Genomic DNA, 23,902 nt, shown 5'->3' with positions numbered 1-23,902 from the left:
ATTATCAAAAAACTTCCGCGACGTTGACACGGACCAGACTTAAGAAAATGAAACAAACCAAAAAAGTTGCACTTGTTTTGTCCGCTGCAAAATGGCACTTGTCAACGAAATTCTGCCTGTGTGCTGTCACCTGATTGCTCATGTCATGGCATGCTATGACTCCAGACTCCTGAACTGTTTGCTGTGGTAGTATAGTTCGTTTCGTTTTTAAGACATGTAAAATTAGGAACACTTTTTAGCATTGTCCGATGTTGGTTGCAAATGTTTTGTCCAACACTGTGTATATATATATATATATATATATATATATATATATATATATATATATATGCATAGAGTTTGTTTCCAATTAGATAGTATCTGCTTAAAAATGGCGATATAGTTATATAAAAAAATCAATAAAAAATATTAGCGTGTATTCAACTGAAAAGTCAGTTTCGCAAACAGTTGATATATAAAAAAGAAAGTATTTGTATGTAAAATCAGCTATAATAACTATGCAGCACTTTGAGAACAGCCTCAGCTGAATCAACACACCCATCAAAATTTGAGTTTGAAAATCCATCACCCGCACATATTATCAACGGTGACGATTTAAGCACAATACAACCTGGTCTTCCTTCATAAGGTTGAGTCACTTGTGAATAACGCCAACGTAAAAATTTCGTAGATTCAGCTTTTGGAAGGCTGGGTATTATTTCGTACAATCGGTTTTTCATTAATACTTCTACATCATCGAGTCGACTTTCAAAATGCTCAATACTGAAAGGTACAGACGCATGTGCAACAATTGAAGTGCCTTCAGCTTCATCTATTAGAAAAATAAATTACAGATAACATTTCACTTAACCTAATTTTTTTTTAAATTTAATTTCAACTTATTGAAAATGGCATTTCCATTTTTTCATTTAATCTAATATCAATTAAATATTTTAACATAAATAAAACTGTTACTTGACTTTCGCTTTTTTGTGTCTATAGAAAGAAAACGAATAGAAGATCCATCTGGTATGTATTTTGAACACCAGTTAACATTTTCTACTTTTTTAAGATTCGGATAAAAACATCCAAGAGCATAACGTGAAGAGTATTGTACTAACTCCAAACGACTTCGGTGTGCTTCAAGTAGACTTTCAAACTCACCTTGAATTTTTAGAAGTTGAGGAATAGGTATAGTAAGAATAACCACATCAGCTAACGCATCAAAAGATTCTTTATCTGAGTTATTGATGCCAGAAGCGCGAACAAATGAGTCAGATACAAAGATGCTTTTGAGAAGATTGTTTGTTTTTAAATTACAATCTACAGAAAAACAAAACAAAAATAAAATTAATGCGATCAGTTTTTAATACTATATAAATTAATTTTTCAATTGGTATTGAAAATATTTTTTCAATTGGTATAGAAAATTTTCATTTTCATTCTTGTTACCCACCTGCTTTTTTAATAAAATACTTCGGAATTGCATTTAATCCCCGAGGAGCAACATAATGTTTAACTTGATCTCCGTAATCCTTCATTCCATCGACTAAACCTTCAAGTGGAGATAAAACTTTCTCGTTGAGCAGCTCATTGTAAACACTGTTGGAAATTTATGTGTAAAAGTAATAAAAAATAAGAAAAGTAACGAAAAATACCATTAGTGAAAAGATGACTTATAAAATGATTGAAAAAATCTTTAGAGGAATTTAGTAAGAGCATGCTTAGTGAAAACAAAATTGGTGAAAACGTGATTAGTGTATACATGGTGAGTGAATACATGGTGCTATCCAAAAGTATGGTGAGTGTCATTATCAGTTCAAAGTGATTGAAGTCTAAAATAATAAAAACTATCGAAAACAAGATAAGTACCTTTGATGCTTGCACATGTATTCCTTAGTAACAGTAAGATATTGAGCACCCATATCACATGAAAGGTTCGAGGAAGTATTCATGCGACTACTATTCATTCTTCCACCAACTCCACGACTTTTTTCCCATATTTCTATGGACACAGTTTGTTTCAGCCTTTGCCGAATAAAGTTACATGTTAAAGCGCCTGTTAAGCCAGCCCCGACCACAAGTACCTTGGAAGACTTTATTTCCATTCAAAATATTCCTATAAATTTTTTTGTTTTTTTGCTTTTGAAATGCGAAACAAATAATATAAATAGTAAAGAAATAATATAAAAAAGTAGAAAAAGCTATGAAAAAAACTAATATATAGAAATGTTATTAATAGTAACGTTATTAATAATGATCAGAAAAAATCAATAAATTTGAGGGCACTGAAATTGGCGATACACAAGTAAACACAATATCTATTTAATAAAATCTGTTGTTGACAATGATAAAAGAAATGCAAATAAATATTTATACTTTGAATTTATAAAGCAAGTTAAAAATACAACATGGTATAGTAATTATTTGTATTATTTCTTTAAATATAATAGTGTTATCTTTTTTCCCTTAGCACATTTTCTTACATTTTAATGAGGTCATTGCTATGCTAATAGCCAGGATTGATATCTTATTTTTTTACGGTAACAATATGTTTCTTTCTTTCTGGTATAACAGGCATTGAGCCTGGTTTACTGTGAAGGCGCATGTTTTCTTCCCTAAAAACAAATATACTCACTCATTTAAAATATAAAAGACGATATTAAATAAACTAAAGAAATGAAAGAAATACAATGTTCTCAGTAAATGTTTCTAAGTAATTGAGTAATACTCAACGCATAATAAAAAATGGTAACAAAAATAAAATCAACATAAAAAGAATTATTAAATAAATCTATTTCTTACTTTCGTTTAATTGAGTCGAGCATAATTCTCTTTTCTTTAGCTTCTTTGTGAATTAGTTTGGGAACATGTCGATGTCTATATGTAGTATTTTAATAATGTTAATAATAATATTAATAATAATCTAATATAAAAAATAATATCTTGCAATATTATTTTGTGATATGGGGAAACTGAGGAATAATGGGGTACTTAAGGAAAAGTCATCAAAAAACTGGCAAACAACATTAAAATAAAAACAATTTATTTTTAAATAACAAATAACAACACAAATAACAACACAAAAGCAACACAAAAAATAACAACACAAATTACTACCTGACAAAAGAAAAAGTCAATTGCATTAAATAAAAAAAATAATTTAACAATTAAATATCTTTGGAAAAAACCCATTTTGCTCCATGCTAGGGGCGAAATGGGGTATACAATGTAACAGTAACTGCAGACTTGGACTTTTCTCTTTTTAGATGCAGTGTTTTATCGATCTACTTTAGCGATTTCGTTTTTTCAATATGTATGCATAACCATTTTTGCTTGTCATTTTGAGCTGTTTCCTTTTTTTTGATGGATTTCACTCATTTTTACTCAGGGTGTCTAATAGCAAGGCTCTATATGGAGAGGAGGTCAGAATTGCAGTTTTTCCTCTCTATCTTGGTAGTCTCCTTTGCAGTGACTACTTTGGTATTGGAATGATAAACCTTGGAGATACAATTTGAAATAATGTGGTATTAACATTGTTCGTAGAAGTGGTTAAAATGCTGGAAGAAGTGGACATTATGCTGGTAAAAAGATGGTTGTCTTGTAGAAGTTATTGTATGGACGTTAGAAACATTCAAATTGCTACTAAAAGAAGATATTTGGGCTGTAGGTACCATTGGATGACTGGTACTTACAAATAGATGGCTGACAGAAGCACAGAGGTGGCTAGTAACAGTCATGTCACATGTATCAGCAGCAGGGTTTGTTTCAATGAAATTAATACCATTAGTTTCTGTTGCCAAAATGTCTGCTTCAGAAAAAACATTTCTATTAACTGGCCATATGCCTGCTTTTCGAAAGCTGTTGCCACAATGACGTTTGTCATTGTGACAGCTTCCAAGTAGGCTGAGCCAAAAAGTGCAGCTAAAATTTGAAATTTAGTGACCACGCAACCAGGATTTGCTCTCAACCATTTCTTGATATTGCGGTCATTGTAAGTGGTATGTGGCTTCATAAAAACCAAATCCAAGGGCTACATTTGATGTGTACAATGAGGAGGCAAAAACAGAAGAAATATACTATTCTCTATCGCAATGTTAATCAGTTCAATACTTTAGTGTGAGGTTTATATTTATCAAAAATAAGTAAAACTAGAGAGCTTATTTTGGTCCCTGAATAAATCCTTTTAACCAAACAATAAACAAGTCTTTTTATATCCATCCGCTTGAGTGACATTTAGCCCAAGCACCTGGTGGTACTCCATCAATTAATTCTGGCTTAATTTATTTATGAGTAAAGATCATCATGGGCCGTGTACAAGCCACATGGCTCCCATAACTGTTTCATCACAATTTCAGATATTTTTAACATGTTGCTTGTTTATATCCACAAAATTTTCCAGTAAAGAAAAAATTAAAACCAATGGCACATGGGATTCAACCAAGTGGCTGTGGATTCACACAAATATATATTTAGGATAAAAAATTATTTTATTTTCGTAAAAATGTCATATATACATAGTCAACAATTTATTTAAAAACACTTGTGGTAAAATGGGGAATACCCCATTATGTCCCATATTTCATACCTCATTATGACCCATTGGTGGCATATTGTTAAAAACAGTGCCACATCTAAGAAAAGTTCACACATTTCAAAATTCAAAAGTTTTGATAATACCAAGTTCTATATGTTAAATGCAATACCAGCTTCAGCGTATCACATGAAATAATAAAACTTATATATATATGATATAATATGACACAGTTTTTAACTAATGCAAAATGAACAAATTTTAAACTAATGCAAATGATGGTGGCATTTTGCCATATGATAATTCAAAATCAACAACTATTTAGTTGTTTCCACAATCAGAACAAGGTCTACTTGCAGAAAACCATTTTGCCCCAGTACCCCATTTTTCCCTAATAATATTTAAATATAAAACTATATTAATTACTAGTCAAAAACTTAAATTGTTTTAATGGCCCTCCACTGCATTAACTTCCATTAATAAACCGCCATTCTGTAACTACCTGTTTTTAATTTTAGAAAGTATAAGTATAAATTTATAAAAAAAATGTTTTAGATTTATGTTAATAAAGATACTGTTTTTAAATAAATAATTTATAAAAATATTGTTAAAAACTCCATTTAAAAATCTCTGTGGACACAACACCTCAAAGAAATCAGAACATTTTTTTTACTAAAGAACATACTTCAGAATTCTCTTCACTTCAGGATGATGTTGGTATTGATTCTTTAATTTACTACTGTATTTTAAATCACGACGCTGACGTGGGTTTGTCTAAAGTGAACATTAATTGAAAATTATTACCGCCATTAATACTAAATAAAGAATAAGAGCAGAATTTAATAAAAACGTAAAATAAAGAACACAATAAGAATAATAAAAAACAAAATCCTTTACTTACAGGACCAAGTTTTTCTGAAGCATGACTCTTCCATAGTCTATTTAAAAAATATAAATAAAAGATATATAAAAGTTTATAAACTTTTTAAAAAAATATAGAGTTAAATACTATATACATTAAAGTATAAACATTAAATATACACCATTATACCAACAAAAACCTGAAAAATGTTTTAGGGAAAGAAGTTATGTATTGAACTCACGCTGTACACTTAAAAGATAACAGTGAAAACGTTTGGCAAAAGTTTGGCAACACAATGACTTCCTTATTTTTCAATAATAAAATTGTGAACTTTCATTAAGAAATTTATTAAAACTATAAAACAATGTTATAATTGCTTTTTTAATGTTATTTTATTATGATTTATTTTGTAACATTTTTGTTACATCTAATAACAATCTATTCTATTCAGACCTAAATACAACAAAAAAATATTGAATTATTAGGCTATTTGTGTTATATATAGAATGACTTCTAAAAATAAGTTTTTATCATGTTATTTTCATGACTTAATTTCCCATACAAAAAGTTTAAGTTATCCAAAAAAGTTTTCTGAAAGAGAACGAAAAAATGGTTCAACTTAACAAAGTTCGAGTGATCCAAGGTTCGACTTAACCGGAGAATTTTAATAGTAATTAATTAAACGATTTCAAGGGACCAAATGAAACAGTTCAAGATAACAAAATCTTGATTTACTGGCAAACTTTTTTAGTTGTATTTTAATTTTTCTATTCTAATAATGTAAAGTATATGTTTGAAAATCATTTCCAACATAAAATTACAAAACTAAAAGTAAAATTTGATAGCTCGCTGCTCAGGACAGTTTGGTGAATTAGCATCTATTGGAACAAAATTCAATTTTAAGTCTTTTTTTTTTGAACAAAATTGAAATTTTGGTATTTTTCTTATACCACTGCATTACTTTTTTGGAAGAGTGTATTGATGCCAGATCTGGCTAAATATAGGTTGTTTGTGCTTTTTAATTAGAAGTTGTTTTTTCAAGGATTCAGTCACATAAACATCAAAGTCAAAGATTGATTTGTTATGAAAGAAGAGCTTTTAAAACCACAATCGCCTGCCATACAAAGAACTTGAAAGCGAATTTTTTAACTTGGATGTACTTAAAATTCTCAGAAGCTTTATAGTGTTTGGACTAATAATAGTATTGATTACCTGGAAGCATTGAGTGTGCTTTTTTACAGTAGGTTTTCTAAGGTTTTTTACAGTAGGTCTTCTAAAATGCATAAACTCTTTTTCGTAAATAATTTAAGCAAATTTTTAGCTCCTCCAATGCCTTGATTTCTCCATCAAGCAAACTTTTTGGTGTTCTTTTCTATTAATATGCTTTCAGATTTTCCTTATTGAATAATGTTTGAGTAAAAGATCTACTACATTTAAATTTCGTAGCTAAATCTTGTTGTGATTCGGGTTTCAATGAATTTCTATACAATTGATTTTGCCTTCCTTTTGGAAATAAATCTTGATTTTCCACAACTTCTGGATTTCCTTTTTATAGTTTTGTTTTCCTGATAACACTTTATAATAATTTCAACAGTTGATTTTGGAACTTTACATGCTTTTTAAATCATTCAATATAAAAACAATGGATTTTCTATGTAAAATTTCAAATTTTTTTATTTTTAAGTCTCTTTACTTGACATTACATTGACATTAGAGGAAGTAAATGAAACTACACCTACCCACAAAAAAATAAATTATGCAAGCATCTTAAAAAAAACTTATTACAATTAAGTGCTTTTTAAGAAAACTCAATTTAAAATTGTCCAAATTACAACTGATCATGATGATAATATTAACAATGAGTTTAGATGGTATTAAATTTTTGAGCTTGATTGGCTTCTCCAGGTTTACAACTCAGGCCTTTAAAATGGTAATAAAGCATTAGGCCACAATAAGAAATGGTTATTCTTGTAACTTTTATTAAATTTTCCTGTAGATTGAGTATTATATTATACTTTTGAAAACCTTTAGAGTTTTTTTCAACTGATGTTGAGGCATAAATTGCATGATCCTAAAAACATTTGATAAACATCGAGAGTTTCTTAAAAGAAATTTTGCATAAGTTAAAAGATTTTGAAAAAAAAATTGTGTTGCATGTTTTTTTTGTTTGTAGAGATTTGTTTGTATTGGTCTAAACAATAATAATATATGCATATATATATATACATATATATATATATATATATATATATATATATATATATATATATATATATATATATATATATATATATATATATATATATATATATATATATATATATATATATATATATATATATATATATATAGTCAAAAAAAAGTAAATTTTCAAATCTAAAAAACCATACCTCCTAAATTTGGGGCAAAAATAAGCCTCAAAAAGTTTGAGCCTTATTGGATCACATTTGTCCCCCCCCCCCCCCCTCAAGCCAGTAACTTAGAGGAAAAATGACAGAAAACTGGTCATTTTCAGGGATCTTGAGGGAGAGGTAATTTTTTCAAACTTTTTTTTTTTTACTTTATATATATATTTGAGTTTAAAAACGTATGATTTTTTTGTTACCCCTCAAAATCTTTGGTGGTTTTAAAAATCATGAAAATTGGTAATTTTATGAAATTTTTCAGTAATTCCTATTGTTATATATTTACATTTTGGTGCAACTTATGATAGTTTATTATTTTGATTTTTTAGTTTTAGATTAGTACATACAATAAACATTATAAAAATGAGTGAAGCACAACTTAAGTCAAAGAAAAAGGAACTTTTTATTATAAAAGAGGCAAAACCAGCTATATCAGGTAGAAACGTTTTTATTAATACTGGAATTATTAAATTATTGGTCACTAAAACATTTATTTAAAAATATCAAAATCTTTCTGTTTAGATGTACAGCTTCCAACAGGCTTGGATGTTCTTCAACATTTAATATATAATCAACAATTTAAACCTATGCCAATATTGAATATTATTGCTTGCCCCCTTTAAAAAAATTTTTTTAAGATGTTCAAATAGTTGTTGTAAATATATTTTGTCTAAAATAGAGAGACCCTGGACTAAAGCTGGCTTTGATGTGTTAACTAATTTAAGTTTAGTTAAAACTCTTAAATTGCATAAGTACCACTCCAACTTGAAAAAAAATGCAGATTTAAAATATCTGGAAGATCAAGAAGGTGAAAGAAAGTTTGTTATTGGTTCAGAGGATATTAAGCATAAAAAAAAGGTAGTCAATACTTTTAGTTAAATAATTTATTGCTGGTTTAACCTCTGTTAATTTTTTTTTTTTTTACTGATTCGAAAATTAAAAACTAAAACTATCATTTTTCTGTAAATAAGGCATAAGAAAAATTGTTCATAGCCTAAGAATTTGATAGATGATATACCCAACAGTGAACTTTCAGACACAATTCTAAGCAAGGACTCTTTAATCAAATCTGATTTTGATCCAGTGATTGGTATCACATAGTCTCTGAAAACCCAGATACAGTAACTGCAAAATTTCCAAAAGATATTTATGCGGGTAATGTTTCACTTACTGTTACAGCCTGTGATATATTACCAAATGTTTTACAGAAGGTAGCAAATGCAATTCTATACTAATCAGGTGTTGATCTTAAAGAAGTTAAAAGCAGCCGGTCTACTGCTTATAGAAAAATGAAGAAAGAAAATGAAAAAAATCTCCATCATTACAAAGGAGGATATTAAGGTCGCCATTGATGCATCTCTGTATCCATGTATAATTCAATTTGATGGCATTCTACCTCTCTTTAATACTTTTCCTATGTTTAGCTCAAACTTTGTTTAAGCTAAACAAAGGAAAAGTATTAAAGAGGGATAGAATGGGTGTTTTAGTTAATATTAATGAAGAGACTTACCTACTTGGAGTACCTCCGCTAGCATCATCTACTGGTAAAAGATCAATTCTTAGGTGTAACAAATTTAATTAAGGAGTATCAACTTACATCAAAAACTAGAGGAATATGCTTTGATACAACGACATCTAATACTGGGACAAATAAAGGATCAGTTTCCAGAATAACTAAAGAACTAGTTAAGTATCTTCTCCAAATAACCTGTAGACATCACATGACTGAATTAAGAATGTTTCATTTTTGGAAATTAGTGACCAATGACAAAACTAATGGACCTGATAATCCTCTTTTCAAAAAGTTAAAAAATATTTTTGAAGAACCTAATTTTAACTATAATCCAGTTCAACTGTTGCAATTGGATTTGAATAAGGTTAAAAGCTCTCTTTTAAAAAAGGCAGCTAATAAGTCATTGACATTTTGCAGAGCCTATGTTGGTAAACCAGGTGTTATAAGAGATTATAGAAGTGAGCTTGCAGAATTAGTTGTCACTTATTTATCCCCTTTTACATATAAAGTAAAAAAAAATGGTACTACTCATCATGCAAGATTTTTAGGAAAAGCAATTTATTATCTAAAGCTTCAACTTCTATCCAATCAACTTGCATTTGTTCAAGAAAATGATAAGCTGAAAACTGAAATTAAACTTATATGAGAATTTATTGTTTGCTTTTATGCAAAATGGTATCTACTATCTGAGGATGTCATTAAAGCTCCGTTTCTTAATCTTACGGCCATACATCAAATGCATCTGTACAAGAATGTATGTACAAACCCAATAGCTGTTGATGCTATATTAGAGTCTCAGTATAAGCATTATTGGTATTTGGATTCAACCATGATACCTCTAGCTTTGCTAGATGATGAGTTAGCATTAGATGAGAAGGCAAAAATTGCATCAGCAATTCTGTCATTTGATATGTCTAGCTCTGACTACTACAAGCCTAAGAACAAAGTAAAAGTTAATATCAAGGAAATTTATAAAATGAATACAAACATTGTTAAAAAACTACCATCTTTGTCTGTCTTGGTTAACGATTTTTTTAACCTGATTTTTGACATGATTGGGCTTGATAAATAACGAGTTAAAGAATGGCTCTCACTTCCACCAAACTATTGGTATACTCAGTCATGCTTCAAAAGTTTTCAAAAATATGCTGAAACTTTGATTTTTGTAAATGACCATTTGGAACGGTCGATAGGTATGAAAGTGTATTCATAGATATTCCGATGAAACTGAAAAACAGAACAGATTGCTCACTGTAGACAAAGTTTGATCTGTATTTAGATCACCAAAACAAAAATCCAGTACAAGTTCAAAAAGTAAATTTAATGATGGACTTGATGTGATACAGAGCAAGATAAAGAGATAAAGTTGATAATTTAATTAGATTGTCAAATGTTTGTCTTTTTTGTTATAAAATTTAAAATATACATTTATCTTTTTATTTACCCTTTCTCATTTTGGTTTTTCAGTATAAATATATAGCAGTTTTTTAAATAAATGTAACTGACATTCCATTGATCATTTTGTTATGTTTATATATATATAAACATAACATTAACTACAAAAAATCCTAATTTTCAAGATTTTCAATACCACCAAACAAAATTTTTGAGGGGTAACAAAAAAACCATATATTTTTAAACTAAAATATGGGTCTATATATATATAGTAAAAAAAAAAATTTGAAAAAATAAATAAATAAAAAAAATACCCCTCCTTAAGATGCCTGAAAATGACCAGTTTTTGGCCATTTTCCCACTAAATTATTGGCTTGAGGGGAGGGGAGGATGGGGGTCAAAAGTTCTTAAAAAGCAGAACAATAATAAATAAATTAATATACATAATTAATAAAATACATAAAATATAACAAGCCTAATAATAATCGCTTATAATCAATACTTAATTTAACGCTGCTGCTGCCGCTGTTATCCATTCGTGCCCCTTTGACACAGAGTTTTTACCATGCTTTTAATATTTCTCTTTATACTTTTGACCATGCGATAAGGTATTCATAAATCTTTATAATCTGTTAATATCTGCTTAATTAGTAATAAGATCAAAAACTTTGCTTCATCAGCTTAATTAGTAATAAGATTGAAAACTTTTTAATTTGATGACTTCTGTAGTAAAGGATAAACCTTATGTTATTTTTAAATGAGTATAATAACTTTTAAAGTCAGGTAATTTATTTAATTTATGCATTTTAATAATAACACAATTCAAGTCTTTTGTCAATTGTATTTAAAGTATATTATTCTGTAATTTTTATTTCTTTAAATTAGAAGAGGACGATGACTCTAGAAGACGATGCTTTTTTCAAAATTCAAAACATCAAGCTCTTCATAAAGTTAGTGTTAATATCTAGCATCTCACACGATCAACTCTATGTTGCATGTTAAAGAACAAGATTGTTTAATATCTTATTTTAAAGAAAATCTGTTTGCTTATATAATATAAAAAACCAGGTCGTTTGATCGTTAGTTTTTTTAAAGTTGTTAAACATATATTACGAGGTATGTCATTAAACAAATAAGGTATTTTTTTATAAATGCTTCTAATTTATATATTTTCCTTAATTTATATAATTAGTTATATTTATGTGCTATTTATTATGTGTTTATATGTGTTAAGGTTATATGGGTTTATATTTTGTAAGTGTGTAAATATCTTTTATATATGAAGTGTTTCAATGTTTGTGATGTGTTATAATGTCATGTGTTTATAGTTTGTAAGCGACTATTATGTTTTTTGCATGGTTTCAAATTGTTGTGACTTGGCTTAGTTTAAGGCAAGATTGTTGACCTTGCTAGCCAAGTGGTGTACTTTGCTATAACATAACTTGGCTTTGTTGAGAGCAAGAATGTTGTCCATGCCAGTAAAGTGGTGTACTGTCATGATGAAACACATAGTTAGTATCGAGCTTCCTATTTATTAATAGCTCCTCCTCATTTAAAAATTTATAAATTTCTATTTCCTTCATTAATTATGTTCAATTTAATTTTATTATTATTTTTTTTATTAAGGTAAGTATACAAAGTGTTATAACATAAGTTTTGGTAACTTTCATTAAACTTTCAAGATTTTTTGTGTAAGGAATATTTTCTCCAAAATAATATTTAAATATATATATATATATATATATATATATATATATATATATATATATATATATATATATTTATATATATATATATATATTTACATATACATATATATATATATATATATATATATATATATATATTTATATATATATATATATTTATATATATATATATATTTATATATATATATATATATATATATTTATATATATATATATATATATATATATATATATATATATATATATATATATATATATATATATATATATATATATATAACTCCTAACTGGTTGTCAGAAAGTTTTGTTGACAAAAAGTAAAAATTAAAACGCAAGACCGGAATTTTTGTTTTGTGACTTGATAGACTGCCTGCCCCAACCAAACCCTCAGTCAATGTAGCAGCACTCCGTTGCGAGTCAGGCTATAAGATAGTCGATGTGGCAACACTCCGTTGCGAGTCAGGCTATTTGTCAGTCGATGTAGCAGTACTTTGTTGCGAGTCAGGCTATAAGATAGTTGATGTAGCAACACTCTGTGCATGATTTACAGTAAAAAATAAATAAAAATGAAAACATTTTATTAAAAAAAATAAAAATAAACATTTAAAAATAACAAAAAATAAAAACATGTTTATATTATTAAAAACATTCAGAATGTTTTAAAAACATTCTGGTCAATTAAATTTGGGTTTTTTTTTTAAAACGATTAATTTGTAATTAAATTAACGGTTTTTACTTTCTGACAACACGCAAATGTTGGACGAAAGTCAAAAGTAAATATTTCTTGGCATAAGAATCTTTTTTTTCCTTCCGTACTCCCAAATGCAACAATCTATATATATATATACATATATATATATATATATATATATATATATATATATATATATATATATATTTACATATAGGGTATTCAATGGCTGATGATTGCCGTATAGGCATGAAACTTAAAGTACCATAGAAAAAGTTGTTTTTTCTTCGTTAATATATATGTATATTGCTCTATTTGAAGTATCTTTTTAATATTGAGCACTCTTTTACGACTATGAGTTTTGTTTTATTATTATAATACAAAACAGCCTCAAATATCAATATATATATATATATATATATATATATATATATACACACACAGTATGCGACAAAATTATTCATCCCCCAAGCATATTACTAAACTTTGTTTTCATACTCTGACGTGTTTATTTTTTATTGCTATGAAAAAATAAGTTTGTTTAAATATGATAATTATGAATAATTCTGTGGTGATAATTAAGATGTTAAGTTATTATGTTTGGTTATATTTAGTATATAACATAAAAAGTGCAATTTTAAATATGACATAAGTATTCATACCTATTGAATTATTTAGTGCTGTAAGTTTATTTTTTGATTGTTTTTGCTGGTAAGTGATTTAACTCTTTTTGTCTACACTACAGACGTAAAATTTTAAATATTTAAATAACTTCTTCTGTTTCATGTCAAAAGTTTTCCAAAATGCCTAAGACCAACGAAATTAGTGTTGACGTACATCAAATAATTGTTGATGATCATGAAAGAGGCTTTGGGTATAGAAATATTGCTGAAAAATATAATAAAAGCACTAATACAATCAATAATACAAAAACATAGAAAGACCGAATGTGTGCAAAATAAAAGCACGTTCAGGTTGTCCATCAAAAACAACATCTTGAGAAGATAGGCTTATTGTACGAGAAGTAAAGTGACAGCCTGTTCTGCCAGAGCTATTAAAGAGAAACTTAGTATGAACATTTCTAAATGAACAATACAATGTAGACTTCGCTCTGCAGGGTTTTATGGATCCTGCGTTACAAAAAACCCTTTATTTCAAGAAAAAATAAAACTAAATGCCTTGCCTTTGCAAAAAAAGTAGTTTTCAAAGACACTGGGTTTCTGGAAATCAATTTTATGGTCTGATGAAAGTAAATTCAAATCAAAGAATTCCAAAAAAAGACCAAATGTATGGAAAAGAAAAGTAAAACCCTTAGACAAAAAAACTATAAAAGCAACCATCAAACACGGAGGTGGTAATGTTTTTGTTTGGGGCTGTTTTAGTTATAACGGAGTGGGTAACTTCAAATCGAAGAAAAATTAACAGGAGCTGGATATGTAAATATTTTGTGAAACAACCTTATGCCCTCCGTCAATAAATTAGGATTAACAGATCGATTTGCCTTCCAACAAGACAATGATCTGAAACATACCAGTAAAATTTCCAAAATATATTTCGAAAAAAATGAAATAGAATTGTTGGATTGACCTGCGCAAAGTCCAGATATCAATCTAATTGAAAATTTGTGGCATTATTTAGATGGCAAAGTTAATAGGGATGAGCACAGTATCAACAAACAAAACTTCTTTTTAGCGTTGGAGGCAGCTTGACATAATATTCCTCCAAACTATTTACAAAACTTAGTTGATAGTGTTCCTCGTCGCTTCAAGCAGTTATTGATGCCCAAGGACTTCATACTAAATATTAATTAACAAATAAAACAAAAAACTCAAATATACTAAATAAAACTTTTTGAGGTATGAATACTTTTTCCTAATATCTCAATTTTTAAATAATTTTCACTTTTTTTAAAAACAAGATTTAATTTTTCAAATATTATAGTTAATATTGTTAATAGTTGCTACAACAAACATTTTTTAAATTTCAATTAAAATTATTTTAATCATTTTTTTGTTTTATTACTACAACATATTTTATGATAGGGTATGAATAATTTTGTCGCATACTGTATATATTTATATATATACACACATACATACATTTTAATTTTTCTGCATTGTATTATTGACCTTTTTTCTTTAGAATATTAAATGTATAAAAAAAATTAAAGTAGTTCAAGAAGTTTTAAGAAGTTTGTTCACTTGAAGCAAACGATTGTTTATAGAGGTTTTCTATAATTAGTTTTGTATTTATTTACTGCAAATCTTGCATTAAGTACATTTCAAAGTAATCAAAGGTATTTTATGATGGTGGATTACATTTCACTGTTCAATGCTAGCAGTACTTATGAGCAGACAGAACTTGTAATTTTATCAATTTGCTTTATTTGAGTTTTTATCTGTAAAAACTTTTTTAAATTATTTTTTATGGTTTTTTCTTAAATTAAATACTTACAGTATTTATATGTTATTAATATGTGGTAGTGTAAAGCGCTCGCTTCATAAGCGAGAGGTTTTGAGTTTGATCCCCACCACGCCCCTGGTAGTACCGCGCTCAACTTGTTTCTCCGCGCAGCAGCCTTGTTTGTCAAAGTTCGTGTTTTAGAGTTATAGAGTTGAGAGAGGGTTGTAACCACTACTAAGTAACCTCCTCATCTGTAGTGGCCTTCTCGGCCTTGAGGAGGTAAATAACAAAAAAAAAAAAAATTTTTTTCAATAATTAATAAGAACTACCTTAAATATATAACATTACTCAGTTAAAAAGATTATATCAATTTATTTATAACTTTAAGTTCTTGATAGAAATATGTTATCCTTACACATTGCTCAATTATTTTGAAACATCTAATTTAAATATGACTAATAGTAGACTAGAATATAGTTAGATTATTATATTATGCTCTGTTTTATTTGCTTACATTGTATTTTAGATAAGTTTAAGAAAGAAAACTCAAAGTTCAAACTAAAAATAAAAGTTCAACTTTTATTATTTTAGGCATCATTTTTACACATTCCTTTGATGCTTAATTATGTCTGATAATTAAAGAAGTGGAATTATTAGATTTCCTTTAAATGAAAGAAACCCAGTTAGGCGAGCTGAGATAAATTGTCGTCAAAATGAAGGAGATGAGCCTAGACGAGCTGAGATGAATTGTAATCAAAATGAAAGAAATCAGGCTAAGCGAGAACTCAATAGGTATAATATGCGTCGCATAGGAAATTTTGTTATTTTACTTCTTTAGTTCAACTTTGGTGCTTTATCAACTATCATGTTTACTTTTTCACTATTAAAATATGGTTTCGACTTAGTAAACCTTAATTATTTAAAATTTGCTAAGTTGATCATTAGTTAATAGTTTAAAAAGAAATTAGTTGTTGCAATCAAGGTAAGAGTATTTTTATTTTCTGATCAAATTGCAAACCGTTTTTTGCACTGATAGCTATTGTGTTTTTGTTATTTTGTGTAATAGCTAATTGTTTTTGCAATAAATTTCTTTTCTTACAGATTTTGACTATTTTCAACAATGCTCTAGAAAAAGCATCAGCAACAGGTAAATTGGTTTGTAGTTTTTTTTCACTTTAGGCATTTCTTAAAATGCTTTTTCAACTTATTGCAGATCAAATAGAGTGTAGAAATAATACCTGTGGAATGTAAAATATAAGGAGAGAAAGTGGTGGGAAAAAAAAAAATATATAATTAGTATTTTTGTAGTTGGTTAATCTATCAGTTGGTAATTGATAATGCAAATTTAGTTAAATTTTTTTTGTAAATATATACTTTTCTTTATATATTTTGTTTTGTTTATTATGTATAAATAATTTGATTTCCAGTTAATAAAGTGGTGTATTTTTTCCTTTTTTAATTCAATTCCTTTTTTTAGATTAATCTGATAACGTGTTTGTTCAATATAGACATAGAGTTAAAAACTATTAAACATTGTTACGTTTTGTTAATATAATAATAAATGTGTTAATAAAAATATCAATAATCGTAAATAAATATTTTAAATATTCAAAATATCTTTTATCTTTTACTTGATAATTTTATTTGGATAATATTTGCTTAATTTTGATTTATATAAATTTTTATAAAGAATTTATATTCTGTTTTATAAAGTTTAATAAGTCTTTTTTTTTTTTAGTTTTATTTAGATGCCCCAAGAAGTCCTTAAGATCTTATCACAGAGCACCGCGGATGAGCATTTAATTGGAAGTTCCTTCCTAACCAATGTCGTAAAACTTGCCCAGGTGTGGGGGTGTGAATCACAGATAATTTGTTTCTGAGGCAAGTGCGCTACCACTGCACCAAGGCTGCTCATTAAACAGTGTTAAAAGATAATATTATAGCAAAAGTGGTTGAAGTAATTTGCGGGGGTTTAAATCCTTTGGTTTTCACATTTAAATTTTTTTTTAAATCATTTCCAAGTTTCTAGAATACAAAGTAAAACAATTTTAAAGGTCTATAGATATTATATGCACATCATATATAAAGATATTATATACTATAACAAACGAAAGGGAGAGAATTTTTTAAAAAGCTTTTTAAAATTTCAAGAAACATGAAAACACCGCTAGAATTTTGTTGCCATTATGTCATGGTAGAGTTTAAGATTTTAATATGCTTAGTAATAGATTGAGTGTACGCATTAAAAAGACAACTTTATTTTTTATAGAAAAAAGAGTTTACATGGAAACTTAAATTTTCTTTAAAATTAACAGGGCAAATTAACAATAAAAGATAATCCCTGTTATTAAGAGTCCTAATAACAAGGATAATCTTTTTCCGGATATTTCTGGAATTCCAGATTTTTCTTTGGAATTCCGGAAAAACTTTTAGTTTTTTTGGATAGCCAAAACGTTTTCCATACATATACAAGTTTAGGAATATGTTTTTGTAATATATTTGTTTTTTAAGCTTTTTCACTCATTGCTCTAAAATCAAAAAGAATTTGAAACAACTCAGCCAAAGCAAACTTAAGAAGAAATTATATTCCGTATATTTTACCCAAACAATTTTTCCGGTTTTTTAAAAAATAGCCTGGATGATCTATGGAATAAGCTGCTGATGGCCTGAAAAAAAATTAATGGAAACTTATTAAAGAAAAAAAAAATTATGTCTGTCCCCATTTTTCTTTTACAAAAAAGTTTACAAAAGTTGTAAAGTATTGGAAGTTAATTGTAAACTCGAAACATAGATTTTAAATTTTGCTTGAAACTATTAAAATGGTAGATGTGGAATAGACTTATCATGACCAGTAATATATTAATATTCAGTAATAATTATACGGGTCATGGTAAGTCTGTTATTCCATATATTTAAGTTATCTCATATTTTTTGAAACTTTTTATACCAATGGTATTTAATTAACACATTTCAAGCGCGTATTCAAAACATTTAGACTGGTACTGATATCCAATTTGTTGATAAATAGCGATTCGCGCAACATCTACCGAAACATTAAAAGTTAAATATAATAGAAAATTTATTTTATAGCTTTAAGAAGTAAACAATGAGTATAATTTTTATATATGTACTTAATTATTTTTCTACGTCTTACTAAAATATAATGAAGTAAGGAATAAGTATAGAAAAGGTTGGTGTGGAATAGATTTACTAAGACCCGTATTTTACGGGTCATGACAGCTAGTATATATATAATTAATAACAATATATATAATTAATAATAAAATATGGAAAGAATTATAAAAGGTCACAATAATGCTTTGCTAAATAAAAATGAAAAAACAACAAAAATACATATTAAAAAGTATTCAGAGACACCATGCTGTCAAAATACATATGGGAATTGAAAGATAAAAATATTGATGATTTTATACTGAATTTATCCATCCTTAAAACAGTACCTGCATATAATAATATTTTCAAAAAATGAATATTATATCTTCAAGAAAATTTGAAATAGTTACACATGCGAACCAAGAATGTTTATTAAACAAAAATTAAAAATAAGTGAGCTCAAAGAATAATTATATTAAATATAGTTTTGTAACTCAAATGAATTTATATCAAAGTGCTGTCATGAAAACAAATATTTACTAAAAATTTACATAGCTAGCTACAAACCTGATTAACTAATAACATTCATTTATAGTTTTTTCTTATCATTTTTTTATTTATTTATTTATTTTTTTTTTAAATCTAAAATTATTTATAAATCATGCATTCATCATTAATTATTTTGCCTCATTATAAATTTTGAATATGTTAATATTTATTATTATTTTAACAGTCTAATTAAAATTAAATAACCTAAATTATAAATTTTTATCTATCAGTTTTAAAAACTAATTACTAATAAAAAACTTACACCCACTGAATAATTATTTACAAGTTTCCGTTCAAAACCTAAATAAAAACTGTAATTTTCTAAACAAAATTTGTAGCAAAATTAATTTTTTTGCTACTTGCCTGATGATTGTGGAAACACATGAAACTCCGAGTTGCAAAACTATATTGTCTGTATTATTATAAACATTAGCTGTATGCTAATTCCTAGCACTGCGGGTAACAATAACATATATATATATAAATATATATATTTTATATATATATATTTTATATATATATATTTTATATATATATATATTATATATATATATATATATATATATATATATATATATATATATAAAGATATATATATATATATATATATATATATATATATATATATATATATATATATATATATATATATATATAAAGATATATATATATGTATAAAATACCCCTTATTGAATATATTGAAAGTTAAAAAATGATAAAGTCGCTTAACCGAAATAGCTTACTACTTACGTAAAATCGCTTAAGGCGTACGTAAATCGCCCCATGCATAACACTTTAAAACAAGGCCCGATATATATATATATATATATATATATATATATATATATATATATATATATATATATATATATATATATATATATATATAATATTGCAAATTTAGATTGACAAATGTCACCGGTGATGTCATAAATACATACAGCGACTGAGGGCCGGAGTAGACATTTTGGTAAAGAAAAGTACTTTAATATACTTGCATATAGTAGAATTAATAAAGTAATTATATGAAAAAAGCTGAGTTTTTAAACATGCACATCTACATGTATACAAAATGCACACAATTTATATAAAGCACACACATCTTGCATGTGTTGCACACATACCTTATATTAGTCTCATCACTGCCAGATAGTACATATGTAGCATCTCCACTGAAAGTGACACAAAAAACACGCTGCATACGAGATGTATGATACACTTCTCTACAAGATATTAAAAATATAGTAAATATTTTCCATTTTAACTAGAACTGAAGATATATACAGTTAAGTTAAAAAAATTTATCCATTGTGATTTTTAAATTTCCAAACATAAAATAAATGTCTGAAGCAAGAAAATAAAGTAATATAAAAAAATAACCTGCTTTTTGCTCTATCTCTTGGAAATATCCTTATTGTTTTATCGAAACTACCTGTCACAAATTCTTGACCAGTTGGTGAGTAGTCTATATCTAACACAGCTCCTACATGATCAATATGAACATTTACTGGAGAATCTAATTTTCGTATGTCAAAAGTGTAAGCATTGGAATCTTCATTTGCAGCAGAAAATATAAATGCCTATTAAAAATTAAATTTAAATAATTAAATATGTTTTTGAATAAATTCACTTCTATCAAGGCAGTAAGCAACTACTAATTAAGTTAGGCATTAACTGAAATCAAAGAAAAAAGTTAGAGCATGAAGGAATAGTTACAGTAAAAGGATGTAATTTAGTAGAACGACAAAGCACGCAAATTTGGATTTTGGTTTCTGGAGATTATAGCTTGATTGAGCAGCAATAATTGCAGTATTCAGGGGCGTGGTGGCTCTAAAAAGCCCGTGCGGGGTTTTTATTAAAAGGCCTATATATGCGGGATTTTACCATATATGCTTGATGTAAAGGCCCATACGAAAATATATATATATATATATATATATATATATATATATATATATATATATATATATATATATATAAAATAACTGACCTTATTCTAATAAATCTTTAATATAAACCAACAAGTTGAGATAATACTATTTGTAATTAATAATATTGTTTGTAATACATCAAAATAAAAAATGGTAACAACACGGTGCAGCGACTACGTTTTTGTTTTGATTTTCTTAAAACACAACTTTACCACAAGCAAATACAAATAAATAGATTAGTATTTTATTGTTTGAAGAACATTAGTTAAAAAATTAGTTAAAAAAAATAAGGTGTTTTGAGTTGTATTTTAAGGAATTAAATATATAATTCCTTTTAAATATAAAATTATTTTTAGTCATAATAGTTTAAAAAATGCGCGATTTATTTTGATGTAAATAATTAATAAGATATTTTGTTTACTGTTAATTCAATAACGTAAAGTTTTAATGACGTTCGTTTAATTTATGAAAATAAATTACGATCACGAATATGTTATTGGTAACTGATAAATAACAACAAAAAAAACTCTTTATTGTTTAAAAACATTTTTAAAAAGAATTTACAAATTAAAATAAGAAAAAATTTATTAACAGTTAATAAAATAACCAAAAACCAACTGTAAAATTATAAGAAAAAAAACAAACATTATTTTACGTTTCATGAAAAAAATATTTTTTTCAAAAATAAAATTTAGTTCATATTTGAAAAAAATGATAAGAATGATTTTTTAAATAAGAACTTAGATTTCATTTGTAACTTTTGTTATAGTGAGAAAAAAAAACTGTTTGTATGATTTTTAACGCGTTATTAAAATAACTTTAAATACAAAGCGGTACCTGAAGTGACGCAATATAACTACTAACAATGCAAAATATATTTGCTGAGTTGAGTTACTTTGAAATGCGTTACGCGTTTTCCCTACGCTGCGAAATCTCGTAACAAGGCCTGTATTACTATATAATGATATATATTTTAGTATATTATAATATAAATTTTTTTAAATTTTATATAATTTTTTTTCTAAAATAAATATTGAAAATCTTGAAAAATAAGAAAATTCTTTTTAGTTTATGCTTTTGTTTAATTCGGTGTTTTAACTTTTTTTAACATTTTCGCATAAACTCACAACAGCTAAAATGCCGCTCTAAAAATGGTGCCGTTATTGATTTAGTTTGAACATAAAAGTTTTTATAATGTAGTTTTATTTAGCAGTTCATTATCATTTTTTTAATCTGTCTGAGGACAGGATATTACGGAGTGATTTCTTTTTTTACATACAATAATATAAATATAAAAAACTTTATTTATTATTAAAGAAGTTTAAATCTGTTTCAAAACGTTGCAAAACAAGAGTTGGATCCTTATTTATATAAAACTTAATTTAAAATTTAACACTAAATCATTTTTCTTAAATGAATTAAAACGCAATACCATTACCATATAGTAATTGTATCGCTTTTCTCATGAAAAAAATATCATAATACGCCTCAAAACATCTACTTTGTTTTCAGAGCAATATTTTTATTATGCAAAATACTAATATAATTGTGCTCAAAGTTGAAGACTTTAAATCAAGTGATTAATAAAATTTAATTAGTGCTAACATAAATATTTTTAATGATTGTGGAATTTCTTTAAAATGCAGAAAAAATTAAAATTTGCCAAAAGGCCCATATTTAGATGAAATAGTGAAAAGCCCATGCGGGAATCCCGCTTAGCCTCTGGGGCCACCACGCCTCTGGCAGTATTTGTAGAAAAAAGAAAGAGATGTAAACTTACAACAAGACAGAAGCACAAGCTTAGCAGTTGGAGAAGATCAGTTAAATTTACAACAGGGTTGCCAGAATGGCATTTTGGCATTATTTTGGAAGAACTTAGACTCATGGCATTAAATGGTATTATGGCATTATTATAAAATATATAAAAGCAACTTTTTCAAAAAGAATACTTGAGATTTTGGTAAAACATTTTAGCTATCTTAGTTACAGTGGAAATTCAAAAAGAAAAGCTAAAATCAACCTACCCTAATAATTTTTTATATATGTATATATATATATATATATATATATATATATATATATATATATATATATATATATATATATATATATATATATATATATATATACAGTATTGGACGAAACGAGAGCAACCAAATAATGCTAATTTAGTTTCTTTATATAAAAGTGCTGCATTTTTTCAATTTAGAGAAATAACTATGTAACTGTTTAGAGACAAATTCTTCAAGTTTTATTCGTCACAAAGTTCATTATTTGTACACGAAAATTAATAAATTAATCAAAAGTATTAAAAAAAGTTGATTTCCTTCTGGACAAAACAAGTGCAACTCAACAAAATGTTGACCAAGCTGTACTTCGCTATCAATATTTCGTGGCGAATCCTTTGTTGTCGATCACAGCATTGCATCTTCGAGGCATAGATTCGATCAGGTGATCAATGAAACTTTGTGGAATCGCTGACCAGGCCTTTTGGATTTGTTCAAACAGTGATCCTTATTACGAACACCTTCACGATTAATTCTGCGGTTGATGATCTCCCACAGGTTCTTGATAGGGTTGAGATCCGGAGATTGAGGTAGCTAATTCATCACCGATAGGTGGTTGTCTTGAAACCACTGCTTGACTACTTTTGCAGTGTGTTTCGGATCGTTGTCTTGCTGAAAAACCCATTTTACTGGCATATTCCATTCAGCATGAAGTAACATAACATCTTTCAGGATATTTTTATACATGAAACGGTCCATTATTCCATCCTTTCGATGTATTGGACCTAGACCGTTAGCAGAAAAACACCCC

The 23,902-nt window shown here is 27.1% G+C and overlaps 2 protein-coding genes across 2 annotated transcripts in view; both read right to left on the bottom strand.

Annotated features, from left to right (window-relative positions):
* Positions 1–399: 399 nt before the first annotated feature.
* Positions 400–2,157, bottom strand: LOC100207627 (renalase). The gene is made up of 4 exons (XM_065795412.1): positions 1,852–2,157; positions 1,436–1,581; positions 955–1,302; positions 400–811 (listed from the first exon to the last, which is right to left on the bottom strand). The coding sequence occupies exons 1-4, from the start codon at positions 2,085–2,087 to the stop codon at positions 483–485; spliced, it is 1,059 nt and encodes a 352-aa protein (XP_065651484.1). The 5' UTR covers positions 2,088–2,157; the 3' UTR covers positions 400–482.
* Positions 2,158–2,394: 237 nt separating this feature from the next.
* The window catches only part of LOC100202852 (DDB1- and CUL4-associated factor 13), a 50,771-nt gene continuing 29,263 nt past the window's right edge, over positions 2,395–23,902 (bottom strand). The window contains exons 7-12 of the mRNA XM_065795411.1: positions 20,535–20,734; positions 20,279–20,377; positions 5,415–5,451; positions 5,199–5,287; positions 2,785–2,859; positions 2,395–2,597 (exon numbers count right to left, since the gene is read on the bottom strand). Coding sequence (XP_065651483.1) covers positions 2,510–2,597; positions 2,785–2,859; positions 5,199–5,287; positions 5,415–5,451; positions 20,279–20,377; positions 20,535–20,734 — 588 coding nt within the window. The 3' untranslated portion in view covers positions 2,395–2,509. The remainder of the gene's footprint in view (positions 2,598–2,784; positions 2,860–5,198; positions 5,288–5,414; positions 5,452–20,278; positions 20,378–20,534; positions 20,735–23,902) is intronic.

The sequence above is a fragment of the Hydra vulgaris genome, chromosome 04, assembly GCF_038396675.1.
Source record: "Hydra vulgaris chromosome 04, alternate assembly HydraT2T_AEP".
Taxonomy (NCBI): domain Eukaryota; kingdom Metazoa; phylum Cnidaria; class Hydrozoa; order Anthoathecata; family Hydridae; genus Hydra; species Hydra vulgaris.
Note: the sequence above shows the minus strand (reverse complement) of the source record. Positions and strands in the feature narration are given on the sequence as shown.